This window comes from Drosophila arizonae, chromosome 4 (genome assembly GCF_054131065.1).
Source record: "Drosophila arizonae isolate 15081-1271.41 chromosome 4, UAZ_ARI_1.0, whole genome shotgun sequence".
In the NCBI taxonomy this organism is placed as follows: domain Eukaryota; kingdom Metazoa; phylum Arthropoda; class Insecta; order Diptera; family Drosophilidae; genus Drosophila; species Drosophila arizonae.
This window is the reverse complement of record NC_142924.1, coordinates 14,730,321-14,740,686: the sequence shown is the minus strand read 5'-3', so window position 1 is coordinate 14,740,686 and position 10,366 is coordinate 14,730,321. Positions and strand designations below refer to the sequence as shown.

The following is a 10,366-nucleotide window of genomic DNA, read 5'->3' as shown; positions in this document are numbered from 1 at the left end:
CGAGAATTTAGCCAAAAGTTGGTATGCTGATTCCTTCAATTAACAAAACTACAAGTAATATTGGCACTGAGCACGTATATTTATATTTCTGCAGTTTTCTCAGCTTATATCGAATTGCATTTGTAGGTGTTGTTTGTTTTTTGAGCTAAAACTGATCGTTAATTGCAAAGTACCTCTATAAACTATTTACAATATGTATTAACAAAACAAAAATATTGGTATTTTTAATGCCGTACGTTTAATGACCCCTTGGCAAGATACCATAATTAATCCATATATATACATATATATATTTAACAAAAAGATTATTCACATCAATGTACACCTATATATACAAGCAAATATGTGAATTCAAATGGTGAAGTATTAAATATATTAAAGTGTTGCAAGCAAAAATTCAAAGAGCTTTTTATCTGCCGCGCAAATGTGATGTGAGGGAAAGCTGACTGCTATAGCATGAATCTCTGTATCGATATACGTAAAATATCGTATAGTCACCCGGCTATCGATGTTCAAAAACAATATTGCCTCTTGTCAGTGCTTACATGCTAAAAACATAAAAATAACATTTCTTTTCGCCATAGGGCAGCACTGTGCGTCTTTCGCACGCGTATTTTTGTGCAGATTTTGTGTGGAAATTAATAGTAATTTGTTGATAAAATAGTGAAAATACAGTTGCAATCATGGCACAATTTGATCTAACACGCATCAATTGTCAATATCTGGACAGACATTTGACTTTCCCACTGCTGGAGTTTTTATGCGGCAAGGAGGTTAGAAAAATTCATTGCTTCGTGTCACCGTCATCAAATGTCAAATTCTTCACAAATGACTATAATTTTCGTAATTTACCTATGTTCCGCAGATCTACAATCAGCAGGAGCTGCTGGAGTATATTCTGGAGACGGTGAACAAGACGAACATGATTGATTACACCATGGACACACGCAAGCGTCTTAATCTCAGCCAGGAGATGCCGGAAGAGCTTGTGCAGCGCAAGGCCGAGGTGTTGGCTACATTGAAGCAGCTGCAAAACGAGGTGGCGCCCATCATGAAGGCCACCGACATTCTGAAGAACGGCGAGAGCATGAAGGACTCGAAGACTTTTGTGAATGCTCTGCAGAAGGACTACAATTTCAAGGTGGAGCACCTGGAGAGTGCCTACAAGCTGGCGAAATACTTGTATGAGTGCGGCAACTACCAGGAATCTACATCATACTTGTATTTCTGCCTTATTGTCATGTCGCCAAATGATAAGGTAAGTAAAATGCATTTATCTTTAGGTCTGGTGTCTTATTTGTCATCCTTGCAGAACTATCTGAATGTGTTGTGGGGCAAGTTGGCCGCTGAGATTCTGACTCTCAACTGGAATACCGCACTTGAGGATTTGACGCGTCTGCGTGACTACATTGATAGCGCAAATTTCTCGACCATTCAAGCGCTGCAGCAGCGCACCTGGTTGATCCACTGGTCCGTGTTGGTGTTCTTCAATCATCCAAAGGGCCGTGACCTCATCATTGAGATGTTCCTGTATAAGCCACTGTATCTGAATGCTATACAGACGATGTGCCCACACATTATGCGCTACTTGGCCACCGCCGTAGTCATCAATCGCACTCGTCGCAATGCTCTCAAGGATTTGATTAAGGTCATACAGCAGGAGTCGTACACGTATCGTGATCCCATCACCGAGTTCCTCGAGTGCCTCTACGTAAACTTTGACTTTGAAGGCGCACGCCTCAAGTTGCACGAGTGTCAAACAGTCATTTTGAATGACTTCTTCATTGTCGCCTGCCTCAACGAATTCGTGGAGGATGCGCGTCTGATGATCTTCGAAACATTCTGTCGCATCCATCAGTGCATCACCATAAGCATGCTCGCTGACAAGTTGAATATGAAGCCCAACGAGGCCGAATGCTGGATTGTCAACCTTATACGTAATGCTCGTCTCAATGCAAAGATCGATTCGAAACTTGGCCACGTCGTAATGGGTACACAGCCACTAAGTCCTTATCAGCAGCTGGTGGAGAAGATTGACTCGCTGTCCATGCGCTCAGAGCATTTGGCGGGTCTGATTGAACGCAAGAGCAAACAAAAGAATCAAGAATCCATTGACTCCTGGAAGTACTATTAAGCATAAGATAAACTCGTATTTTTTGTATTTCAAAACGCCGGCAATTATGCCAATAACGATTTGTAGAAAACCAATGTTACGCCACATGGCGCGAATAAAACAACATCTCTATTCGCAGCCAGAATATCCTTTCTTATTGCCCACACCCATGCATAGATATATATCCAAAATTTTATTTTTATGCTAAACATTGAATTTAATTTAATTTCCACGCGGAATAAGTTATTTAACACAATACGGAGGGTTGGGCATAGCTCATTAACAATTTACATCTCGCCTAGCTTACAATGCAGATAGGTCCTAGTCCTAGTCCTAGATTTCTATGTATAGCTTCTTGTACCAATGACTGTGCGCGTAGCGCAGAATGAAGATCAGACGATTAATTGCTACCTCATTTTATTCCTGTATGCGGATGGTTTGACTACCATCCAGGCCTTGGTCGGCAAATTCTGCAGGCGGACTATCCATTTGCGCACCACCGCCAGCCAAATGATTCCATATATCACACACACAGCCGCTTCCAAGTAGTAGCCATCAAATATGATCTCGCAAGTGCCAGAAGCTGAGGAACAGGCCTGAAAGAAAAAAAGGCGAAATTATTGAATATGCAGATAGGTGGATTGTAATGAAGGAGACTTGCCAGCTGTTCTTCCTTATCCTCGCATAGGTTTTCGGGTTGTGTGGTGCACTGCTTTATAGTTAGTACGTCCACTAGCCAAAGCACCACCGTATTCGGCCAATTGCCGCCAAGATTGCACAATGTATTTAGGAATGTCATGTAGGTGCCACCAACGGCAGGATCCGATATCTTGGCAAAGAACGCCATGGCGGCCACAAACATTGAGTACAGGAATACCTGATAACAGCCATAACTGAAAACAAGAAGCACATAGTAGTAGACGGGCACCTCGCCGCCGGAAATCAAATAGGGAGTGGCATAAGCAATAAGCGAAGCCACAGTCGCAAACACGATACGATAGGGTATTGCCTTTAGGTACACATCCAGTGGACGGGGACCGTTGGTATATTTGCCCACTATGAGGGGCAAGATAAGTTGAAGTGGAATCACGGGAATAGCCAGCAGGGCTAACTTCTCCTTGGGCACGCCGGCATCGATGAGTTTCAGCGAGGTAACCGCATCGGAGGCAGCGAATGTTACTTTTACGGTGAGCAGAATGCCAGCTAAAATCTGTACGGGTCGCTTGCGAACCATATCCCAGAGGACCCTGTAGCTTTCGTGTATGCTAAGTTCGTGCTCCTCCTTGTAGCGTGCATCGGTGTGAGCGTCTTCGACATCGTTCTCTCGTTTGAATATTGCCACCAGAGTGGTTGCCACGATGAATGTGATGCCCCAGAACCAGAGGAAACGTGGCAGGGTAACCATGCCCGCATCGCCTGGCTCAGATCGCAAATATGTGTTGCAAAAGTCCTTCGATTCCAGAGCAATGAACACCACATAGCCCAAGAAGTAGCCAGCCGTTTGGCCCACACTATTGCAGGTGGAAGCGTAGCCCACATTACAACGTTTCAGCATAGTCAGAGCCCAGCCGTCGACCGCGATGTCCTGCGTGGCGGCCAAAAAGTTCAGCACAAAAAACAAGAGCGTTAGTAATGGCACATTCGGCTCCAGGTCTTTGCCACCCAGCCAACGATCCACGTGCGCCGACAACAGCAGCATAAAGAAGCCCAACAAATACTGCACAGGAACCAGCCACGATTTGCGACGACCGAAACGTCGCACGTACAGTGAGTCCACAATGGGTGCCCACAGCAGCTTGATGCTGAATGGCCAATAGGCGAACGAGAACTCCGCCTGCTGTTTGTAGCTGGCGCCTCGATTCTGGAGTAGCATGGGCACAGCAGCAATCAAGCCAATGGGAATGCCTTGCAGCACGTACAGGAACAGCAATATGGCTATGTTACGCCTATCGCCCCGCAAATCAGGCTTCTCTTCTGTGTCTCCCTGTGCCATGGTTTCGACGAGCGTTTGCTCGTCATGGGCTTGACCCCGACGGCGAGCGGACATGTTGTTGTCTGCAAATTGACGGACAATGAAATGTGTTATGCATGTTTTAACTCATTATTTCATTTGCGCTCTCACCTTAGCTGCGTCTCTAATCAGCAGCAAAGAAAAAACAACAACAGCTGCAGGTCCACGTCAGTTAAAGGTGGCTAATGTAAGCAACGGGTTTCCAAAAAAAAATTAATTTTTTCTAAACCTTCTGAACCAAACTTCAAATCAATTTATTTAATCAAATTTATTTCAGCGATTTATATCATTGTATGACGATGTGGCGCTGGTTTGTTGACGTTCGCGTTTCGCCTGATCACTGACCAGAGAACACATAGACTAGACATGTAGAGCAACGTTTTTCCACGCCGCAAAATCTGTGTGGCAGGTCCCAGCCAACTTCGTATTCGCTCGGCTTGGTATTGGCTGGCTCGGGTAATGAAAGATAGCACGACGAAATCAGTGCGCTCTAAGCACGCAAACGAAATGGTCATGCATGCACTTTGCGTTTTTTGTCTTACTCTCCCTCTCTCTCTCTAACTCTCTCTCTCTCTCTCTGTGGGCTCTCAAATCATGAAGCTCAGCAGCGCACAAAAATTGAAATTTTTTTTTAAGATTTCGGTATACTCTTTACTCAAAAGGAAAGAGCTGGGACCGTCGTGAAGAAATTTCAATTTTTGTGCGCTGCTGAGCTTCATGATTTGAGAGCCCACAGAGAGAGAGAGAGAGAGTTAGAGAGAGAGAGGGAGAGTAAGACAAAAAACGCAAAGTGCATGCATGACCATTTCGTTTGCGTGCTTAGAGCGCACTGATTTCGTCGTGCTATCTTTCATTACCCGAGCCAGCCAATACCAAGCCGAGCGAATACGAAGTTGGCTGGGACCTGCCACACAGATTTTGCGGCGTGGAAAAACGTTGCTCTACATGTCTAGTCTATGTGTTCTCTGGTCAGTGGCCTGATTCAAGTACTATTCATATTTAGCGAAACGATTCGCTCGACCAACATCGAACGTATCGAAAGCCAGTGAGAGTATCGATAAATCGATTAACCTGCAAAGCTCATTTCACAACCGGTTTTTAGATACCACTTTTTGCTCTTCAAAATATTTACCCCCACATGCATATGTACACATACATATTAATAAATAGCTTTTTGAACGCACTGATAAGGCCATTGTTCCAAATGCAAACAAGAAATTACAAATATTGAAAATTTCAGCTTTTTTATTTTTTTTTAGTAATAAAGATATTCGGTCATTTGCTTTGCTTTGCGTTTACAAATTAGATAATTCAATATGATTCAAAATTAAGCTTTCATATACTGTTACAGGCTCCAAATCAAACCATCGAGAAATTTCTCGATATTTAATAACAATATTCCAGATTACAAGACGAATCCATTACAAATCTTCAAACTGGTCTTTTCAAAAAAGTCTAACACAATTGTGACAAAAGTTAAATATATATTTTTTTTGCTTAGCTTAATAATAATAAAGACTTAATTGAAACTGGCTGGCTGGCTGGCTGTGTGACGTACAATTGATTAAGTCGTTTTGTATGCTTTCATTTGCTGTTGTTTTTATCTCATTCTGTTTGTCTTGATCGGCGTTCGCTGGCCAACTGTTTATTGTTATTTAATATTGTTTTCATTGTTTTCTGTTTTCCTGCTGCGTGCTCCAGTTAATTAAATTTTGTGGAAGGCCTTTACAGAAGCGAGTATCTATTTGGCAGGAGAGCCACAGAAGACGGGTTCCTCCCACTTGTGGTGCACTTCGGGCGTCAAATTGCTTATCTGCACGTGCACGGCCTGGTGTTTCTCAAACTTGGGCGGAATGGCGCAGAGGCGATATTTGACCTCGTCGCCAGGCATGGGCACATATTCGCCTTCGATGCTATTGCAAAATGAATTTAAGGTGTAAAATTGCGTGTAGAAACTTTGAAGTCAACGTATTTAATGAACTTACTCGGAAACATGGCAAAAAACGTCCTCGCCGCCGTCGTGCGGCGTGATGAAGCCGTGTCCTTTAGTGCGGCTAAAGGATTTCACAACACCGGCAACCATTGGATTTTCCATGGCACGCGCTGAGCTGTTTTTGTTGTTGTTGGTTGTGTTTTGTAAAAGTGCGCGCGCGTGTTTGTGCAAGCAAAAAGGAGAAGGAGGAGCAGACAATTAAATCAATGCCAGATGAGAAGGTCGGGTATGCTAGGCTAAAAGCAGAGCGAGAGAAAGAGAGAGAGAGAGAGAGAAGGATAGGGATGGAGCGACTTACGTCGAGGCCGTGCGTGTGCGCCGCGTGATGATGGGACTCGGCAGCTGGAGCGTAGCATTTGGACTATGGCTATTTGGATGATACACCGGTGGTTTAGCGGACAGCATCTTTTCAGGTGTTTTTGCGTCGGCCATGGCTAGTGTATTTTCCTGTTAGCGGATCAGCAAAGGAATGATTTACTATATTGTATGTATGTATTGAAGTTAAATTGGCGCGTCGGCGGCGTCGGCTTTCGCTTTGCTTCGCGTGTGTTTAGATTTCTCGCTGAAATGGACAGCAGCCAAGTCTGTCGAGTTCAAGGACAGAGCGGTTAGTCAGCAAATTGCGTTGCTCTTACAAAAAGTACACGAATTGTCACTTACCAAACAAATGGGCAGTGTGCAGTGCGTTGCGTGCTTTAGCGCCTGCAAAATTTTCGAGTTTTCGAAAATATTTCACTGTGTGCCTGGGGATTTGCGATTTGTATCCAGTCACTAATACTGATGCAATTTATTTGCCGGAATACGAAATATGATTGCCGGCAAAGATGCTCATTTAAAGCAGCGTGACCGTATTAGACACTTACAAAGTATTTTATTTTCACAAGGATTACGGTGATTTCGGCGTTTTATTGGTACTTTATTACCAATAAGCAATGAAATCGTTCTTTCCTTTACAAAACCAAAAATGAATGGCGTCTACAGCGTTGAAATGTTTCGCAAAATATCGATACTTCTGTCAATATACTCATTTCGGTCAATGCCAGTGCTGCCAGACGTATGGAGTTGCCAGATGTCGCATCTTTAGGCATATAAAATCAACGCGCTATATCAATGTTATTACAATCAACAACAGAACAAGTAAATGCAACATAATGCTAAACCCATAGCGACATAGTTTAAATTTTTATTTAAACGTCGCTGGCTAGCATCCACCAAGCTTGATAAATTTACCAAATATAAATCATGAGTGACAGTGACTCGGATGCTGCTGAGCAGGATGCGGACAGCCAGGATTTTCAGCCTGTTTTTCTGAACCGTTCGCGTAGATATCAGCGTATTGGACCAACTCAGAATCTGGACCCTAATAATTTGCAAGAGATGGTCGACGCAGCACCTGAAGAACAAGAGGTCAATATAGAGCCAATTGCGCAGCGGCGCAGTGTAGATGTGCTGCCTATGGATGATGATGAAGATGTAGAGCCGGAAGGGCTCGATGAGCAAGGAGCGTCTGATGAGCCAGAAGCGGCTGATGAGCCAGAAGCGGCTGATGAGCGAGAAGTGGCTGACGAGCCAGAGGCCGATGAGCTAGAAGTGGCAGCCGAACCCGAACCTGCAGACAACGAGGAGCAGCCTGCTGTTGAACAGGAGATAGCTGCTGTGGTAGAAGCAAATGCAGAGCAGCCTACAACATCCCGCAGAGCAGAGCAACAAGAAGATGGCATTATTAATCTTGACTCTCCGTCGCCGCCTAAGAAACGTAAGCGTCTGTCTAATGCCGCCAACAATATGGTTGGTACGCCAGTAGCCAAGGCATCCTCAAATGAAGACGATGAGGATGACGGTATGACGTGCCCCATATGCCTGGAGTCATGGGAAATGAGCGGTGAGCATCGTTTGGTATCTTTGCGCTGCGGTCATCTCTTTGGTGAATCCTGCATACGACGTTGGCTGATCGAGAGCCAACGACAGTCGGCAGTTAAAGTGTGTCCACAATGCAAGTCAAAGGCTGCCAATCGAGACATACGCTGCCTCTATGCGAAGCGAGTGCGGGCCATCGACCGCACGGAGGAGCACGACATGCGCAGGGAGCTAGAAGCGGAGCGGAGACGTAGTCAAGCGCTTACAACGGAACTAGCCACAGTTAAAATGTCGCACTCCCTCACAGTCAACAAGATGAATGCCCTACAGCTTGACTACGACAGACTGCGCCAGATGGTGCGCGCTGGTGGCGGCTGCCGTGGAGCTTACAATGATGACAGTGGAAGTACATTGAAGAGCATCAACCAATTGCCTAGCCATCGACTCTATATGGAGAAGAACTTTGAAATAACACGAGAGCCTGGCTGCCGTGTGTTGCTTTACTCGGCTGCGCAATCGACGTTGATTGCCTCGCAGAAGAGTGCACAAAATCTGTTTCCGGGCTACGGCGTTCGCTTCATCGATCCGCCAAGCTTCAAACCACTGCATTTTCTGCACACCTCGGCGTTGCTAGTGCGAGACATTGGCTTTAGCGAGAGTCAGCGCCTGCTGACCGTGGCCAGTCGTGAGACCCGCATCAAGACCTTCGACGTGCGCACCCGCCTATGCAGCAACATGTTCACGGCCAATGACAAACCGCTCTGGTCTTGTGGAGTGGATCGCAACGAGCGTGAACATTTTCTCTATGCGGGCGACCTTAGGGGTGGGGTCTATGTATTCGATATGCGCTTCCCGGAGACGATCCTCAGCGAGTTTCAATCTGAGGGTAAGCCAACAGCGAATCCCTTCTTACGTCTCTTTTAATGCTGATCTTTTTTTACAGAAAACTTTAGTCCTGTGATAAACATAGCTGCCGTGCCCGCGGGCAAGGTGTTCACCAACGGTGGATTTCTGGTCTGCCAGCTGACTGTAGTGAAATTTTATGAGTATGCCAGTGATACGGCCGTGCCCACCCGCCTCAATGTCGAGGGGCCCTTCCTATCTATGCAATATGATGTGCTGCAGGACACGGTGCTCTTCTCAGCACGTTCCAATGCCAATTACCCCCAGTCGCGTTTCATACTCACCAAACTGGACAAAATTGATGGCGTACCAGTGCTGCAAGTAAAAGCAACAATATTTGGCTCCACTGCCACGCCCTATATGACACGACCCACACAGCTGGGCGTGGAGGATAATACGCTGGTCGTTGGCTACTTGCAGGACAACAAACAGCTAATGATGTACGATGTACGGAGAGAGGAACGCGTCCAAACGATGCCGGTGAATGAGGTTGTCTACGACATCTGTCCAGTGAACACGTCGGCTGGCTCCTATTTGGCCGCCCTAACGGATAACAAATGTCGCATCTATAAGGTCAACAGCAGCAGAAATTAAAGAGAATGCTGATTATCTGTTGCTGTCGCCAAGGCTGTGACATTCCAAAGTTTTTAAGCAGGATTAGCTAGTGACTAGTTAAAAGTTAAACAATTAAGAGTTATATTTCATTATGGTTTTTTATTTAAACATTCTCATGCTTGCTTTTGAGACACAAACTTGAAATAGAAGTACTATATTCATTTAATCATTATTATTTGTATCACTTGAACACACAGATCTTGACCATAATGCTAAATGCTATTTATTTTTGCAGAGCCTTTTTGATTTTAATTTTCTTCTTTTTTATTTTGTGTCTAATTAATTTAAGATCTTTTCTTTTTCTTTTGTATCAATGTGCAAATTACATATACGTTTACCTAAATTATTTCGATATTTGAGTATATTCGAAAAGTAAAAAAAACATTGATGAAAAAACGCAGTAAAAGACAATAAAAAATATGAATATGGTCTTTTAATTTACATTTAAGTTTGCTGAATGCTTGACTAATATACATTTAAAGCTATAGAAAATATAAATTGTGTGTCTGGGCAAGTGAATTTTGGAACGAAATGGATTTTTTATAGTACATATATGTCTCTATGTATAGTACATACAGTCTCAAATGTTAAACACACACGTTTATATATTTTCTTTTTGTATATATGTATATTTTTAATATTTTTTATGCGTTCTCCTGTTTGTTTGCCTTACGAAATCTACATTGTTTGATTTTTTGATTTTTCATTGTTTATTTATTGAGTCTTGTCTTTATGGCGCCCCATTGCTATGTAAAAATTGTATCAAAAAAGATCGTTGGTCAAAGGTTTTGCTTAACGCTCCAGCTATATGTGATATACATGTATATATATATATCTAATTATTTTATAGAGTTTGTGAAAGAGTGTGTGTTCC

General features: G+C 43.8%; 4 protein-coding genes across 7 annotated transcripts; 2 read left to right on the top strand and 2 right to left on the bottom strand.

The window, feature by feature from the left end:
• Nucleotides 1-547: 547 nt before the first annotated feature.
• Nucleotides 548-2,258, top strand: eIF3e (eukaryotic translation initiation factor 3 subunit e). Its single transcript, XM_018006874.2, has 3 exons — nucleotides 548-773; nucleotides 866-1,258; nucleotides 1,313-2,258. Exons 1-3 carry the CDS (start codon nucleotides 684-686, stop codon nucleotides 2,132-2,134), a joined length of 1,305 nt encoding a protein of 434 aa, XP_017862363.1. The 5' UTR covers nucleotides 548-683; the 3' UTR covers nucleotides 2,135-2,258.
• A 46-nt stretch (nucleotides 2,259-2,304) lies between these two features.
• On the bottom strand, nucleotides 2,305-5,159 carry LOC108613423 (acetyl-coenzyme A transporter 1). Of its 2 annotated transcripts, XM_089468096.1 has the most exons (4): nucleotides 5,102-5,159; nucleotides 4,236-4,457; nucleotides 2,775-4,168; nucleotides 2,305-2,709 (listed from the first exon to the last, which is right to left on the bottom strand). In XM_089468096.1, the coding sequence occupies exons 3-4, from the start codon at nucleotides 4,158-4,160 to the stop codon at nucleotides 2,521-2,523; spliced, it is 1,575 nt and encodes a 524-aa protein (XP_089324222.1). In that variant the 5' UTR covers nucleotides 4,161-4,168; nucleotides 4,236-4,457; nucleotides 5,102-5,159; the 3' UTR covers nucleotides 2,305-2,520. The 2 variants fall into 2 exon arrangements, with proteins under 2 accessions (XP_089324222.1, XP_017862362.1); XM_018006873.2 differs by lacking the exon at nucleotides 5,102-5,159 and having other exon boundaries at nucleotides 4,236-4,608.
• A 192-nt stretch (nucleotides 5,160-5,351) lies between these two features.
• Nucleotides 5,352-7,119, bottom strand: LOC108613428 (cold shock domain-containing protein CG9705). Of its 3 annotated transcripts, XM_089468099.1 has the most exons (5): nucleotides 6,981-7,119; nucleotides 6,778-6,860; nucleotides 6,416-6,564; nucleotides 6,110-6,232; nucleotides 5,352-6,037 (listed from the first exon to the last, which is right to left on the bottom strand). In XM_089468099.1, exons 3-5 carry the CDS (start codon nucleotides 6,547-6,549, stop codon nucleotides 5,866-5,868), a joined length of 429 nt encoding a protein of 142 aa, XP_089324225.1. In that variant the 5' UTR covers nucleotides 6,550-6,564; nucleotides 6,778-6,860; nucleotides 6,981-7,119; the 3' UTR covers nucleotides 5,352-5,865. The 3 variants fall into 3 exon arrangements, with proteins under 3 accessions (XP_089324225.1, XP_089324226.1, XP_017862368.1); XM_089468100.1 differs by lacking the exon at nucleotides 6,778-6,860; XM_018006879.2 differs by having other exon boundaries at nucleotides 6,416-6,701; nucleotides 6,778-7,108.
• Nucleotides 7,120-7,182: 63 nt separating this feature from the next.
• Nucleotides 7,183-9,658, top strand: mus302 (mutagen-sensitive 302). Its single transcript, XM_018006872.2, has 2 exons — nucleotides 7,183-8,860; nucleotides 8,918-9,658. The coding sequence occupies exons 1-2, from the start codon at nucleotides 7,360-7,362 to the stop codon at nucleotides 9,469-9,471; spliced, it is 2,055 nt and encodes a 684-aa protein (XP_017862361.1). The 5' UTR covers nucleotides 7,183-7,359; the 3' UTR covers nucleotides 9,472-9,658.
• The last annotated feature ends 708 nt before the right edge of the window (nucleotides 9,659-10,366 follow it).

Excerpts from the sequence above, each read along its gene's own strand:
- eIF3e (XM_018006874.2), top strand. The coding sequence starts at position 684 with ATGGCACAATTTGATCTAACACGCATCAATTGTCAATATCTGGACAGA. Across the intron at positions 774-865 it reads AGTTTTTATGCGGCAAGGAG|ATCTACAATCAGCAGGAGCT; the intron begins GTTAGAAAAATT and ends TATGTTCCGCAG. Across the intron at positions 1,259-1,312 it reads TCATGTCGCCAAATGATAAG|AACTATCTGAATGTGTTGTG; the intron begins GTAAGTAAAATG and ends TCATCCTTGCAG.
- LOC108613423 (XM_089468096.1), bottom strand. The coding sequence starts at position 4,160 with ATGTCCGCTCGCCGTCGGGGTCAAGCCCATGACGAGCAAACGCTCGTC. Across the intron at positions 2,710-2,774 it reads AGGATAAGGAAGAACAGCTG|GCCTGTTCCTCAGCTTCTGG; the intron begins GCAAGTCTCCTT and ends TTTTTCTTTCAG.
- LOC108613428 (XM_089468099.1), bottom strand. The coding sequence starts at position 6,549 with ATGGCCGACGCAAAAACACCTGAAAAGATGCTGTCCGCTAAACCACCG. Across the intron at positions 6,233-6,415 it reads CGCACACGCACGGCCTCGAC|CTCAGCGCGTGCCATGGAAA; the intron begins GTAAGTCGCTCC and ends CAACAAAAACAG. Across the intron at positions 6,038-6,109 it reads GTTTTTTGCCATGTTTCCGA|CATCGAAGGCGAATATGTGC; the intron begins GTAAGTTCATTA and ends ATTTTGCAATAG.
- mus302 (XM_018006872.2), top strand. The coding sequence starts at position 7,360 with ATGAGTGACAGTGACTCGGATGCTGCTGAGCAGGATGCGGACAGCCAG. Across the intron at positions 8,861-8,917 it reads CAGCGAGTTTCAATCTGAGG|AAAACTTTAGTCCTGTGATA; the intron begins GTAAGCCAACAG and ends CTTTTTTTACAG.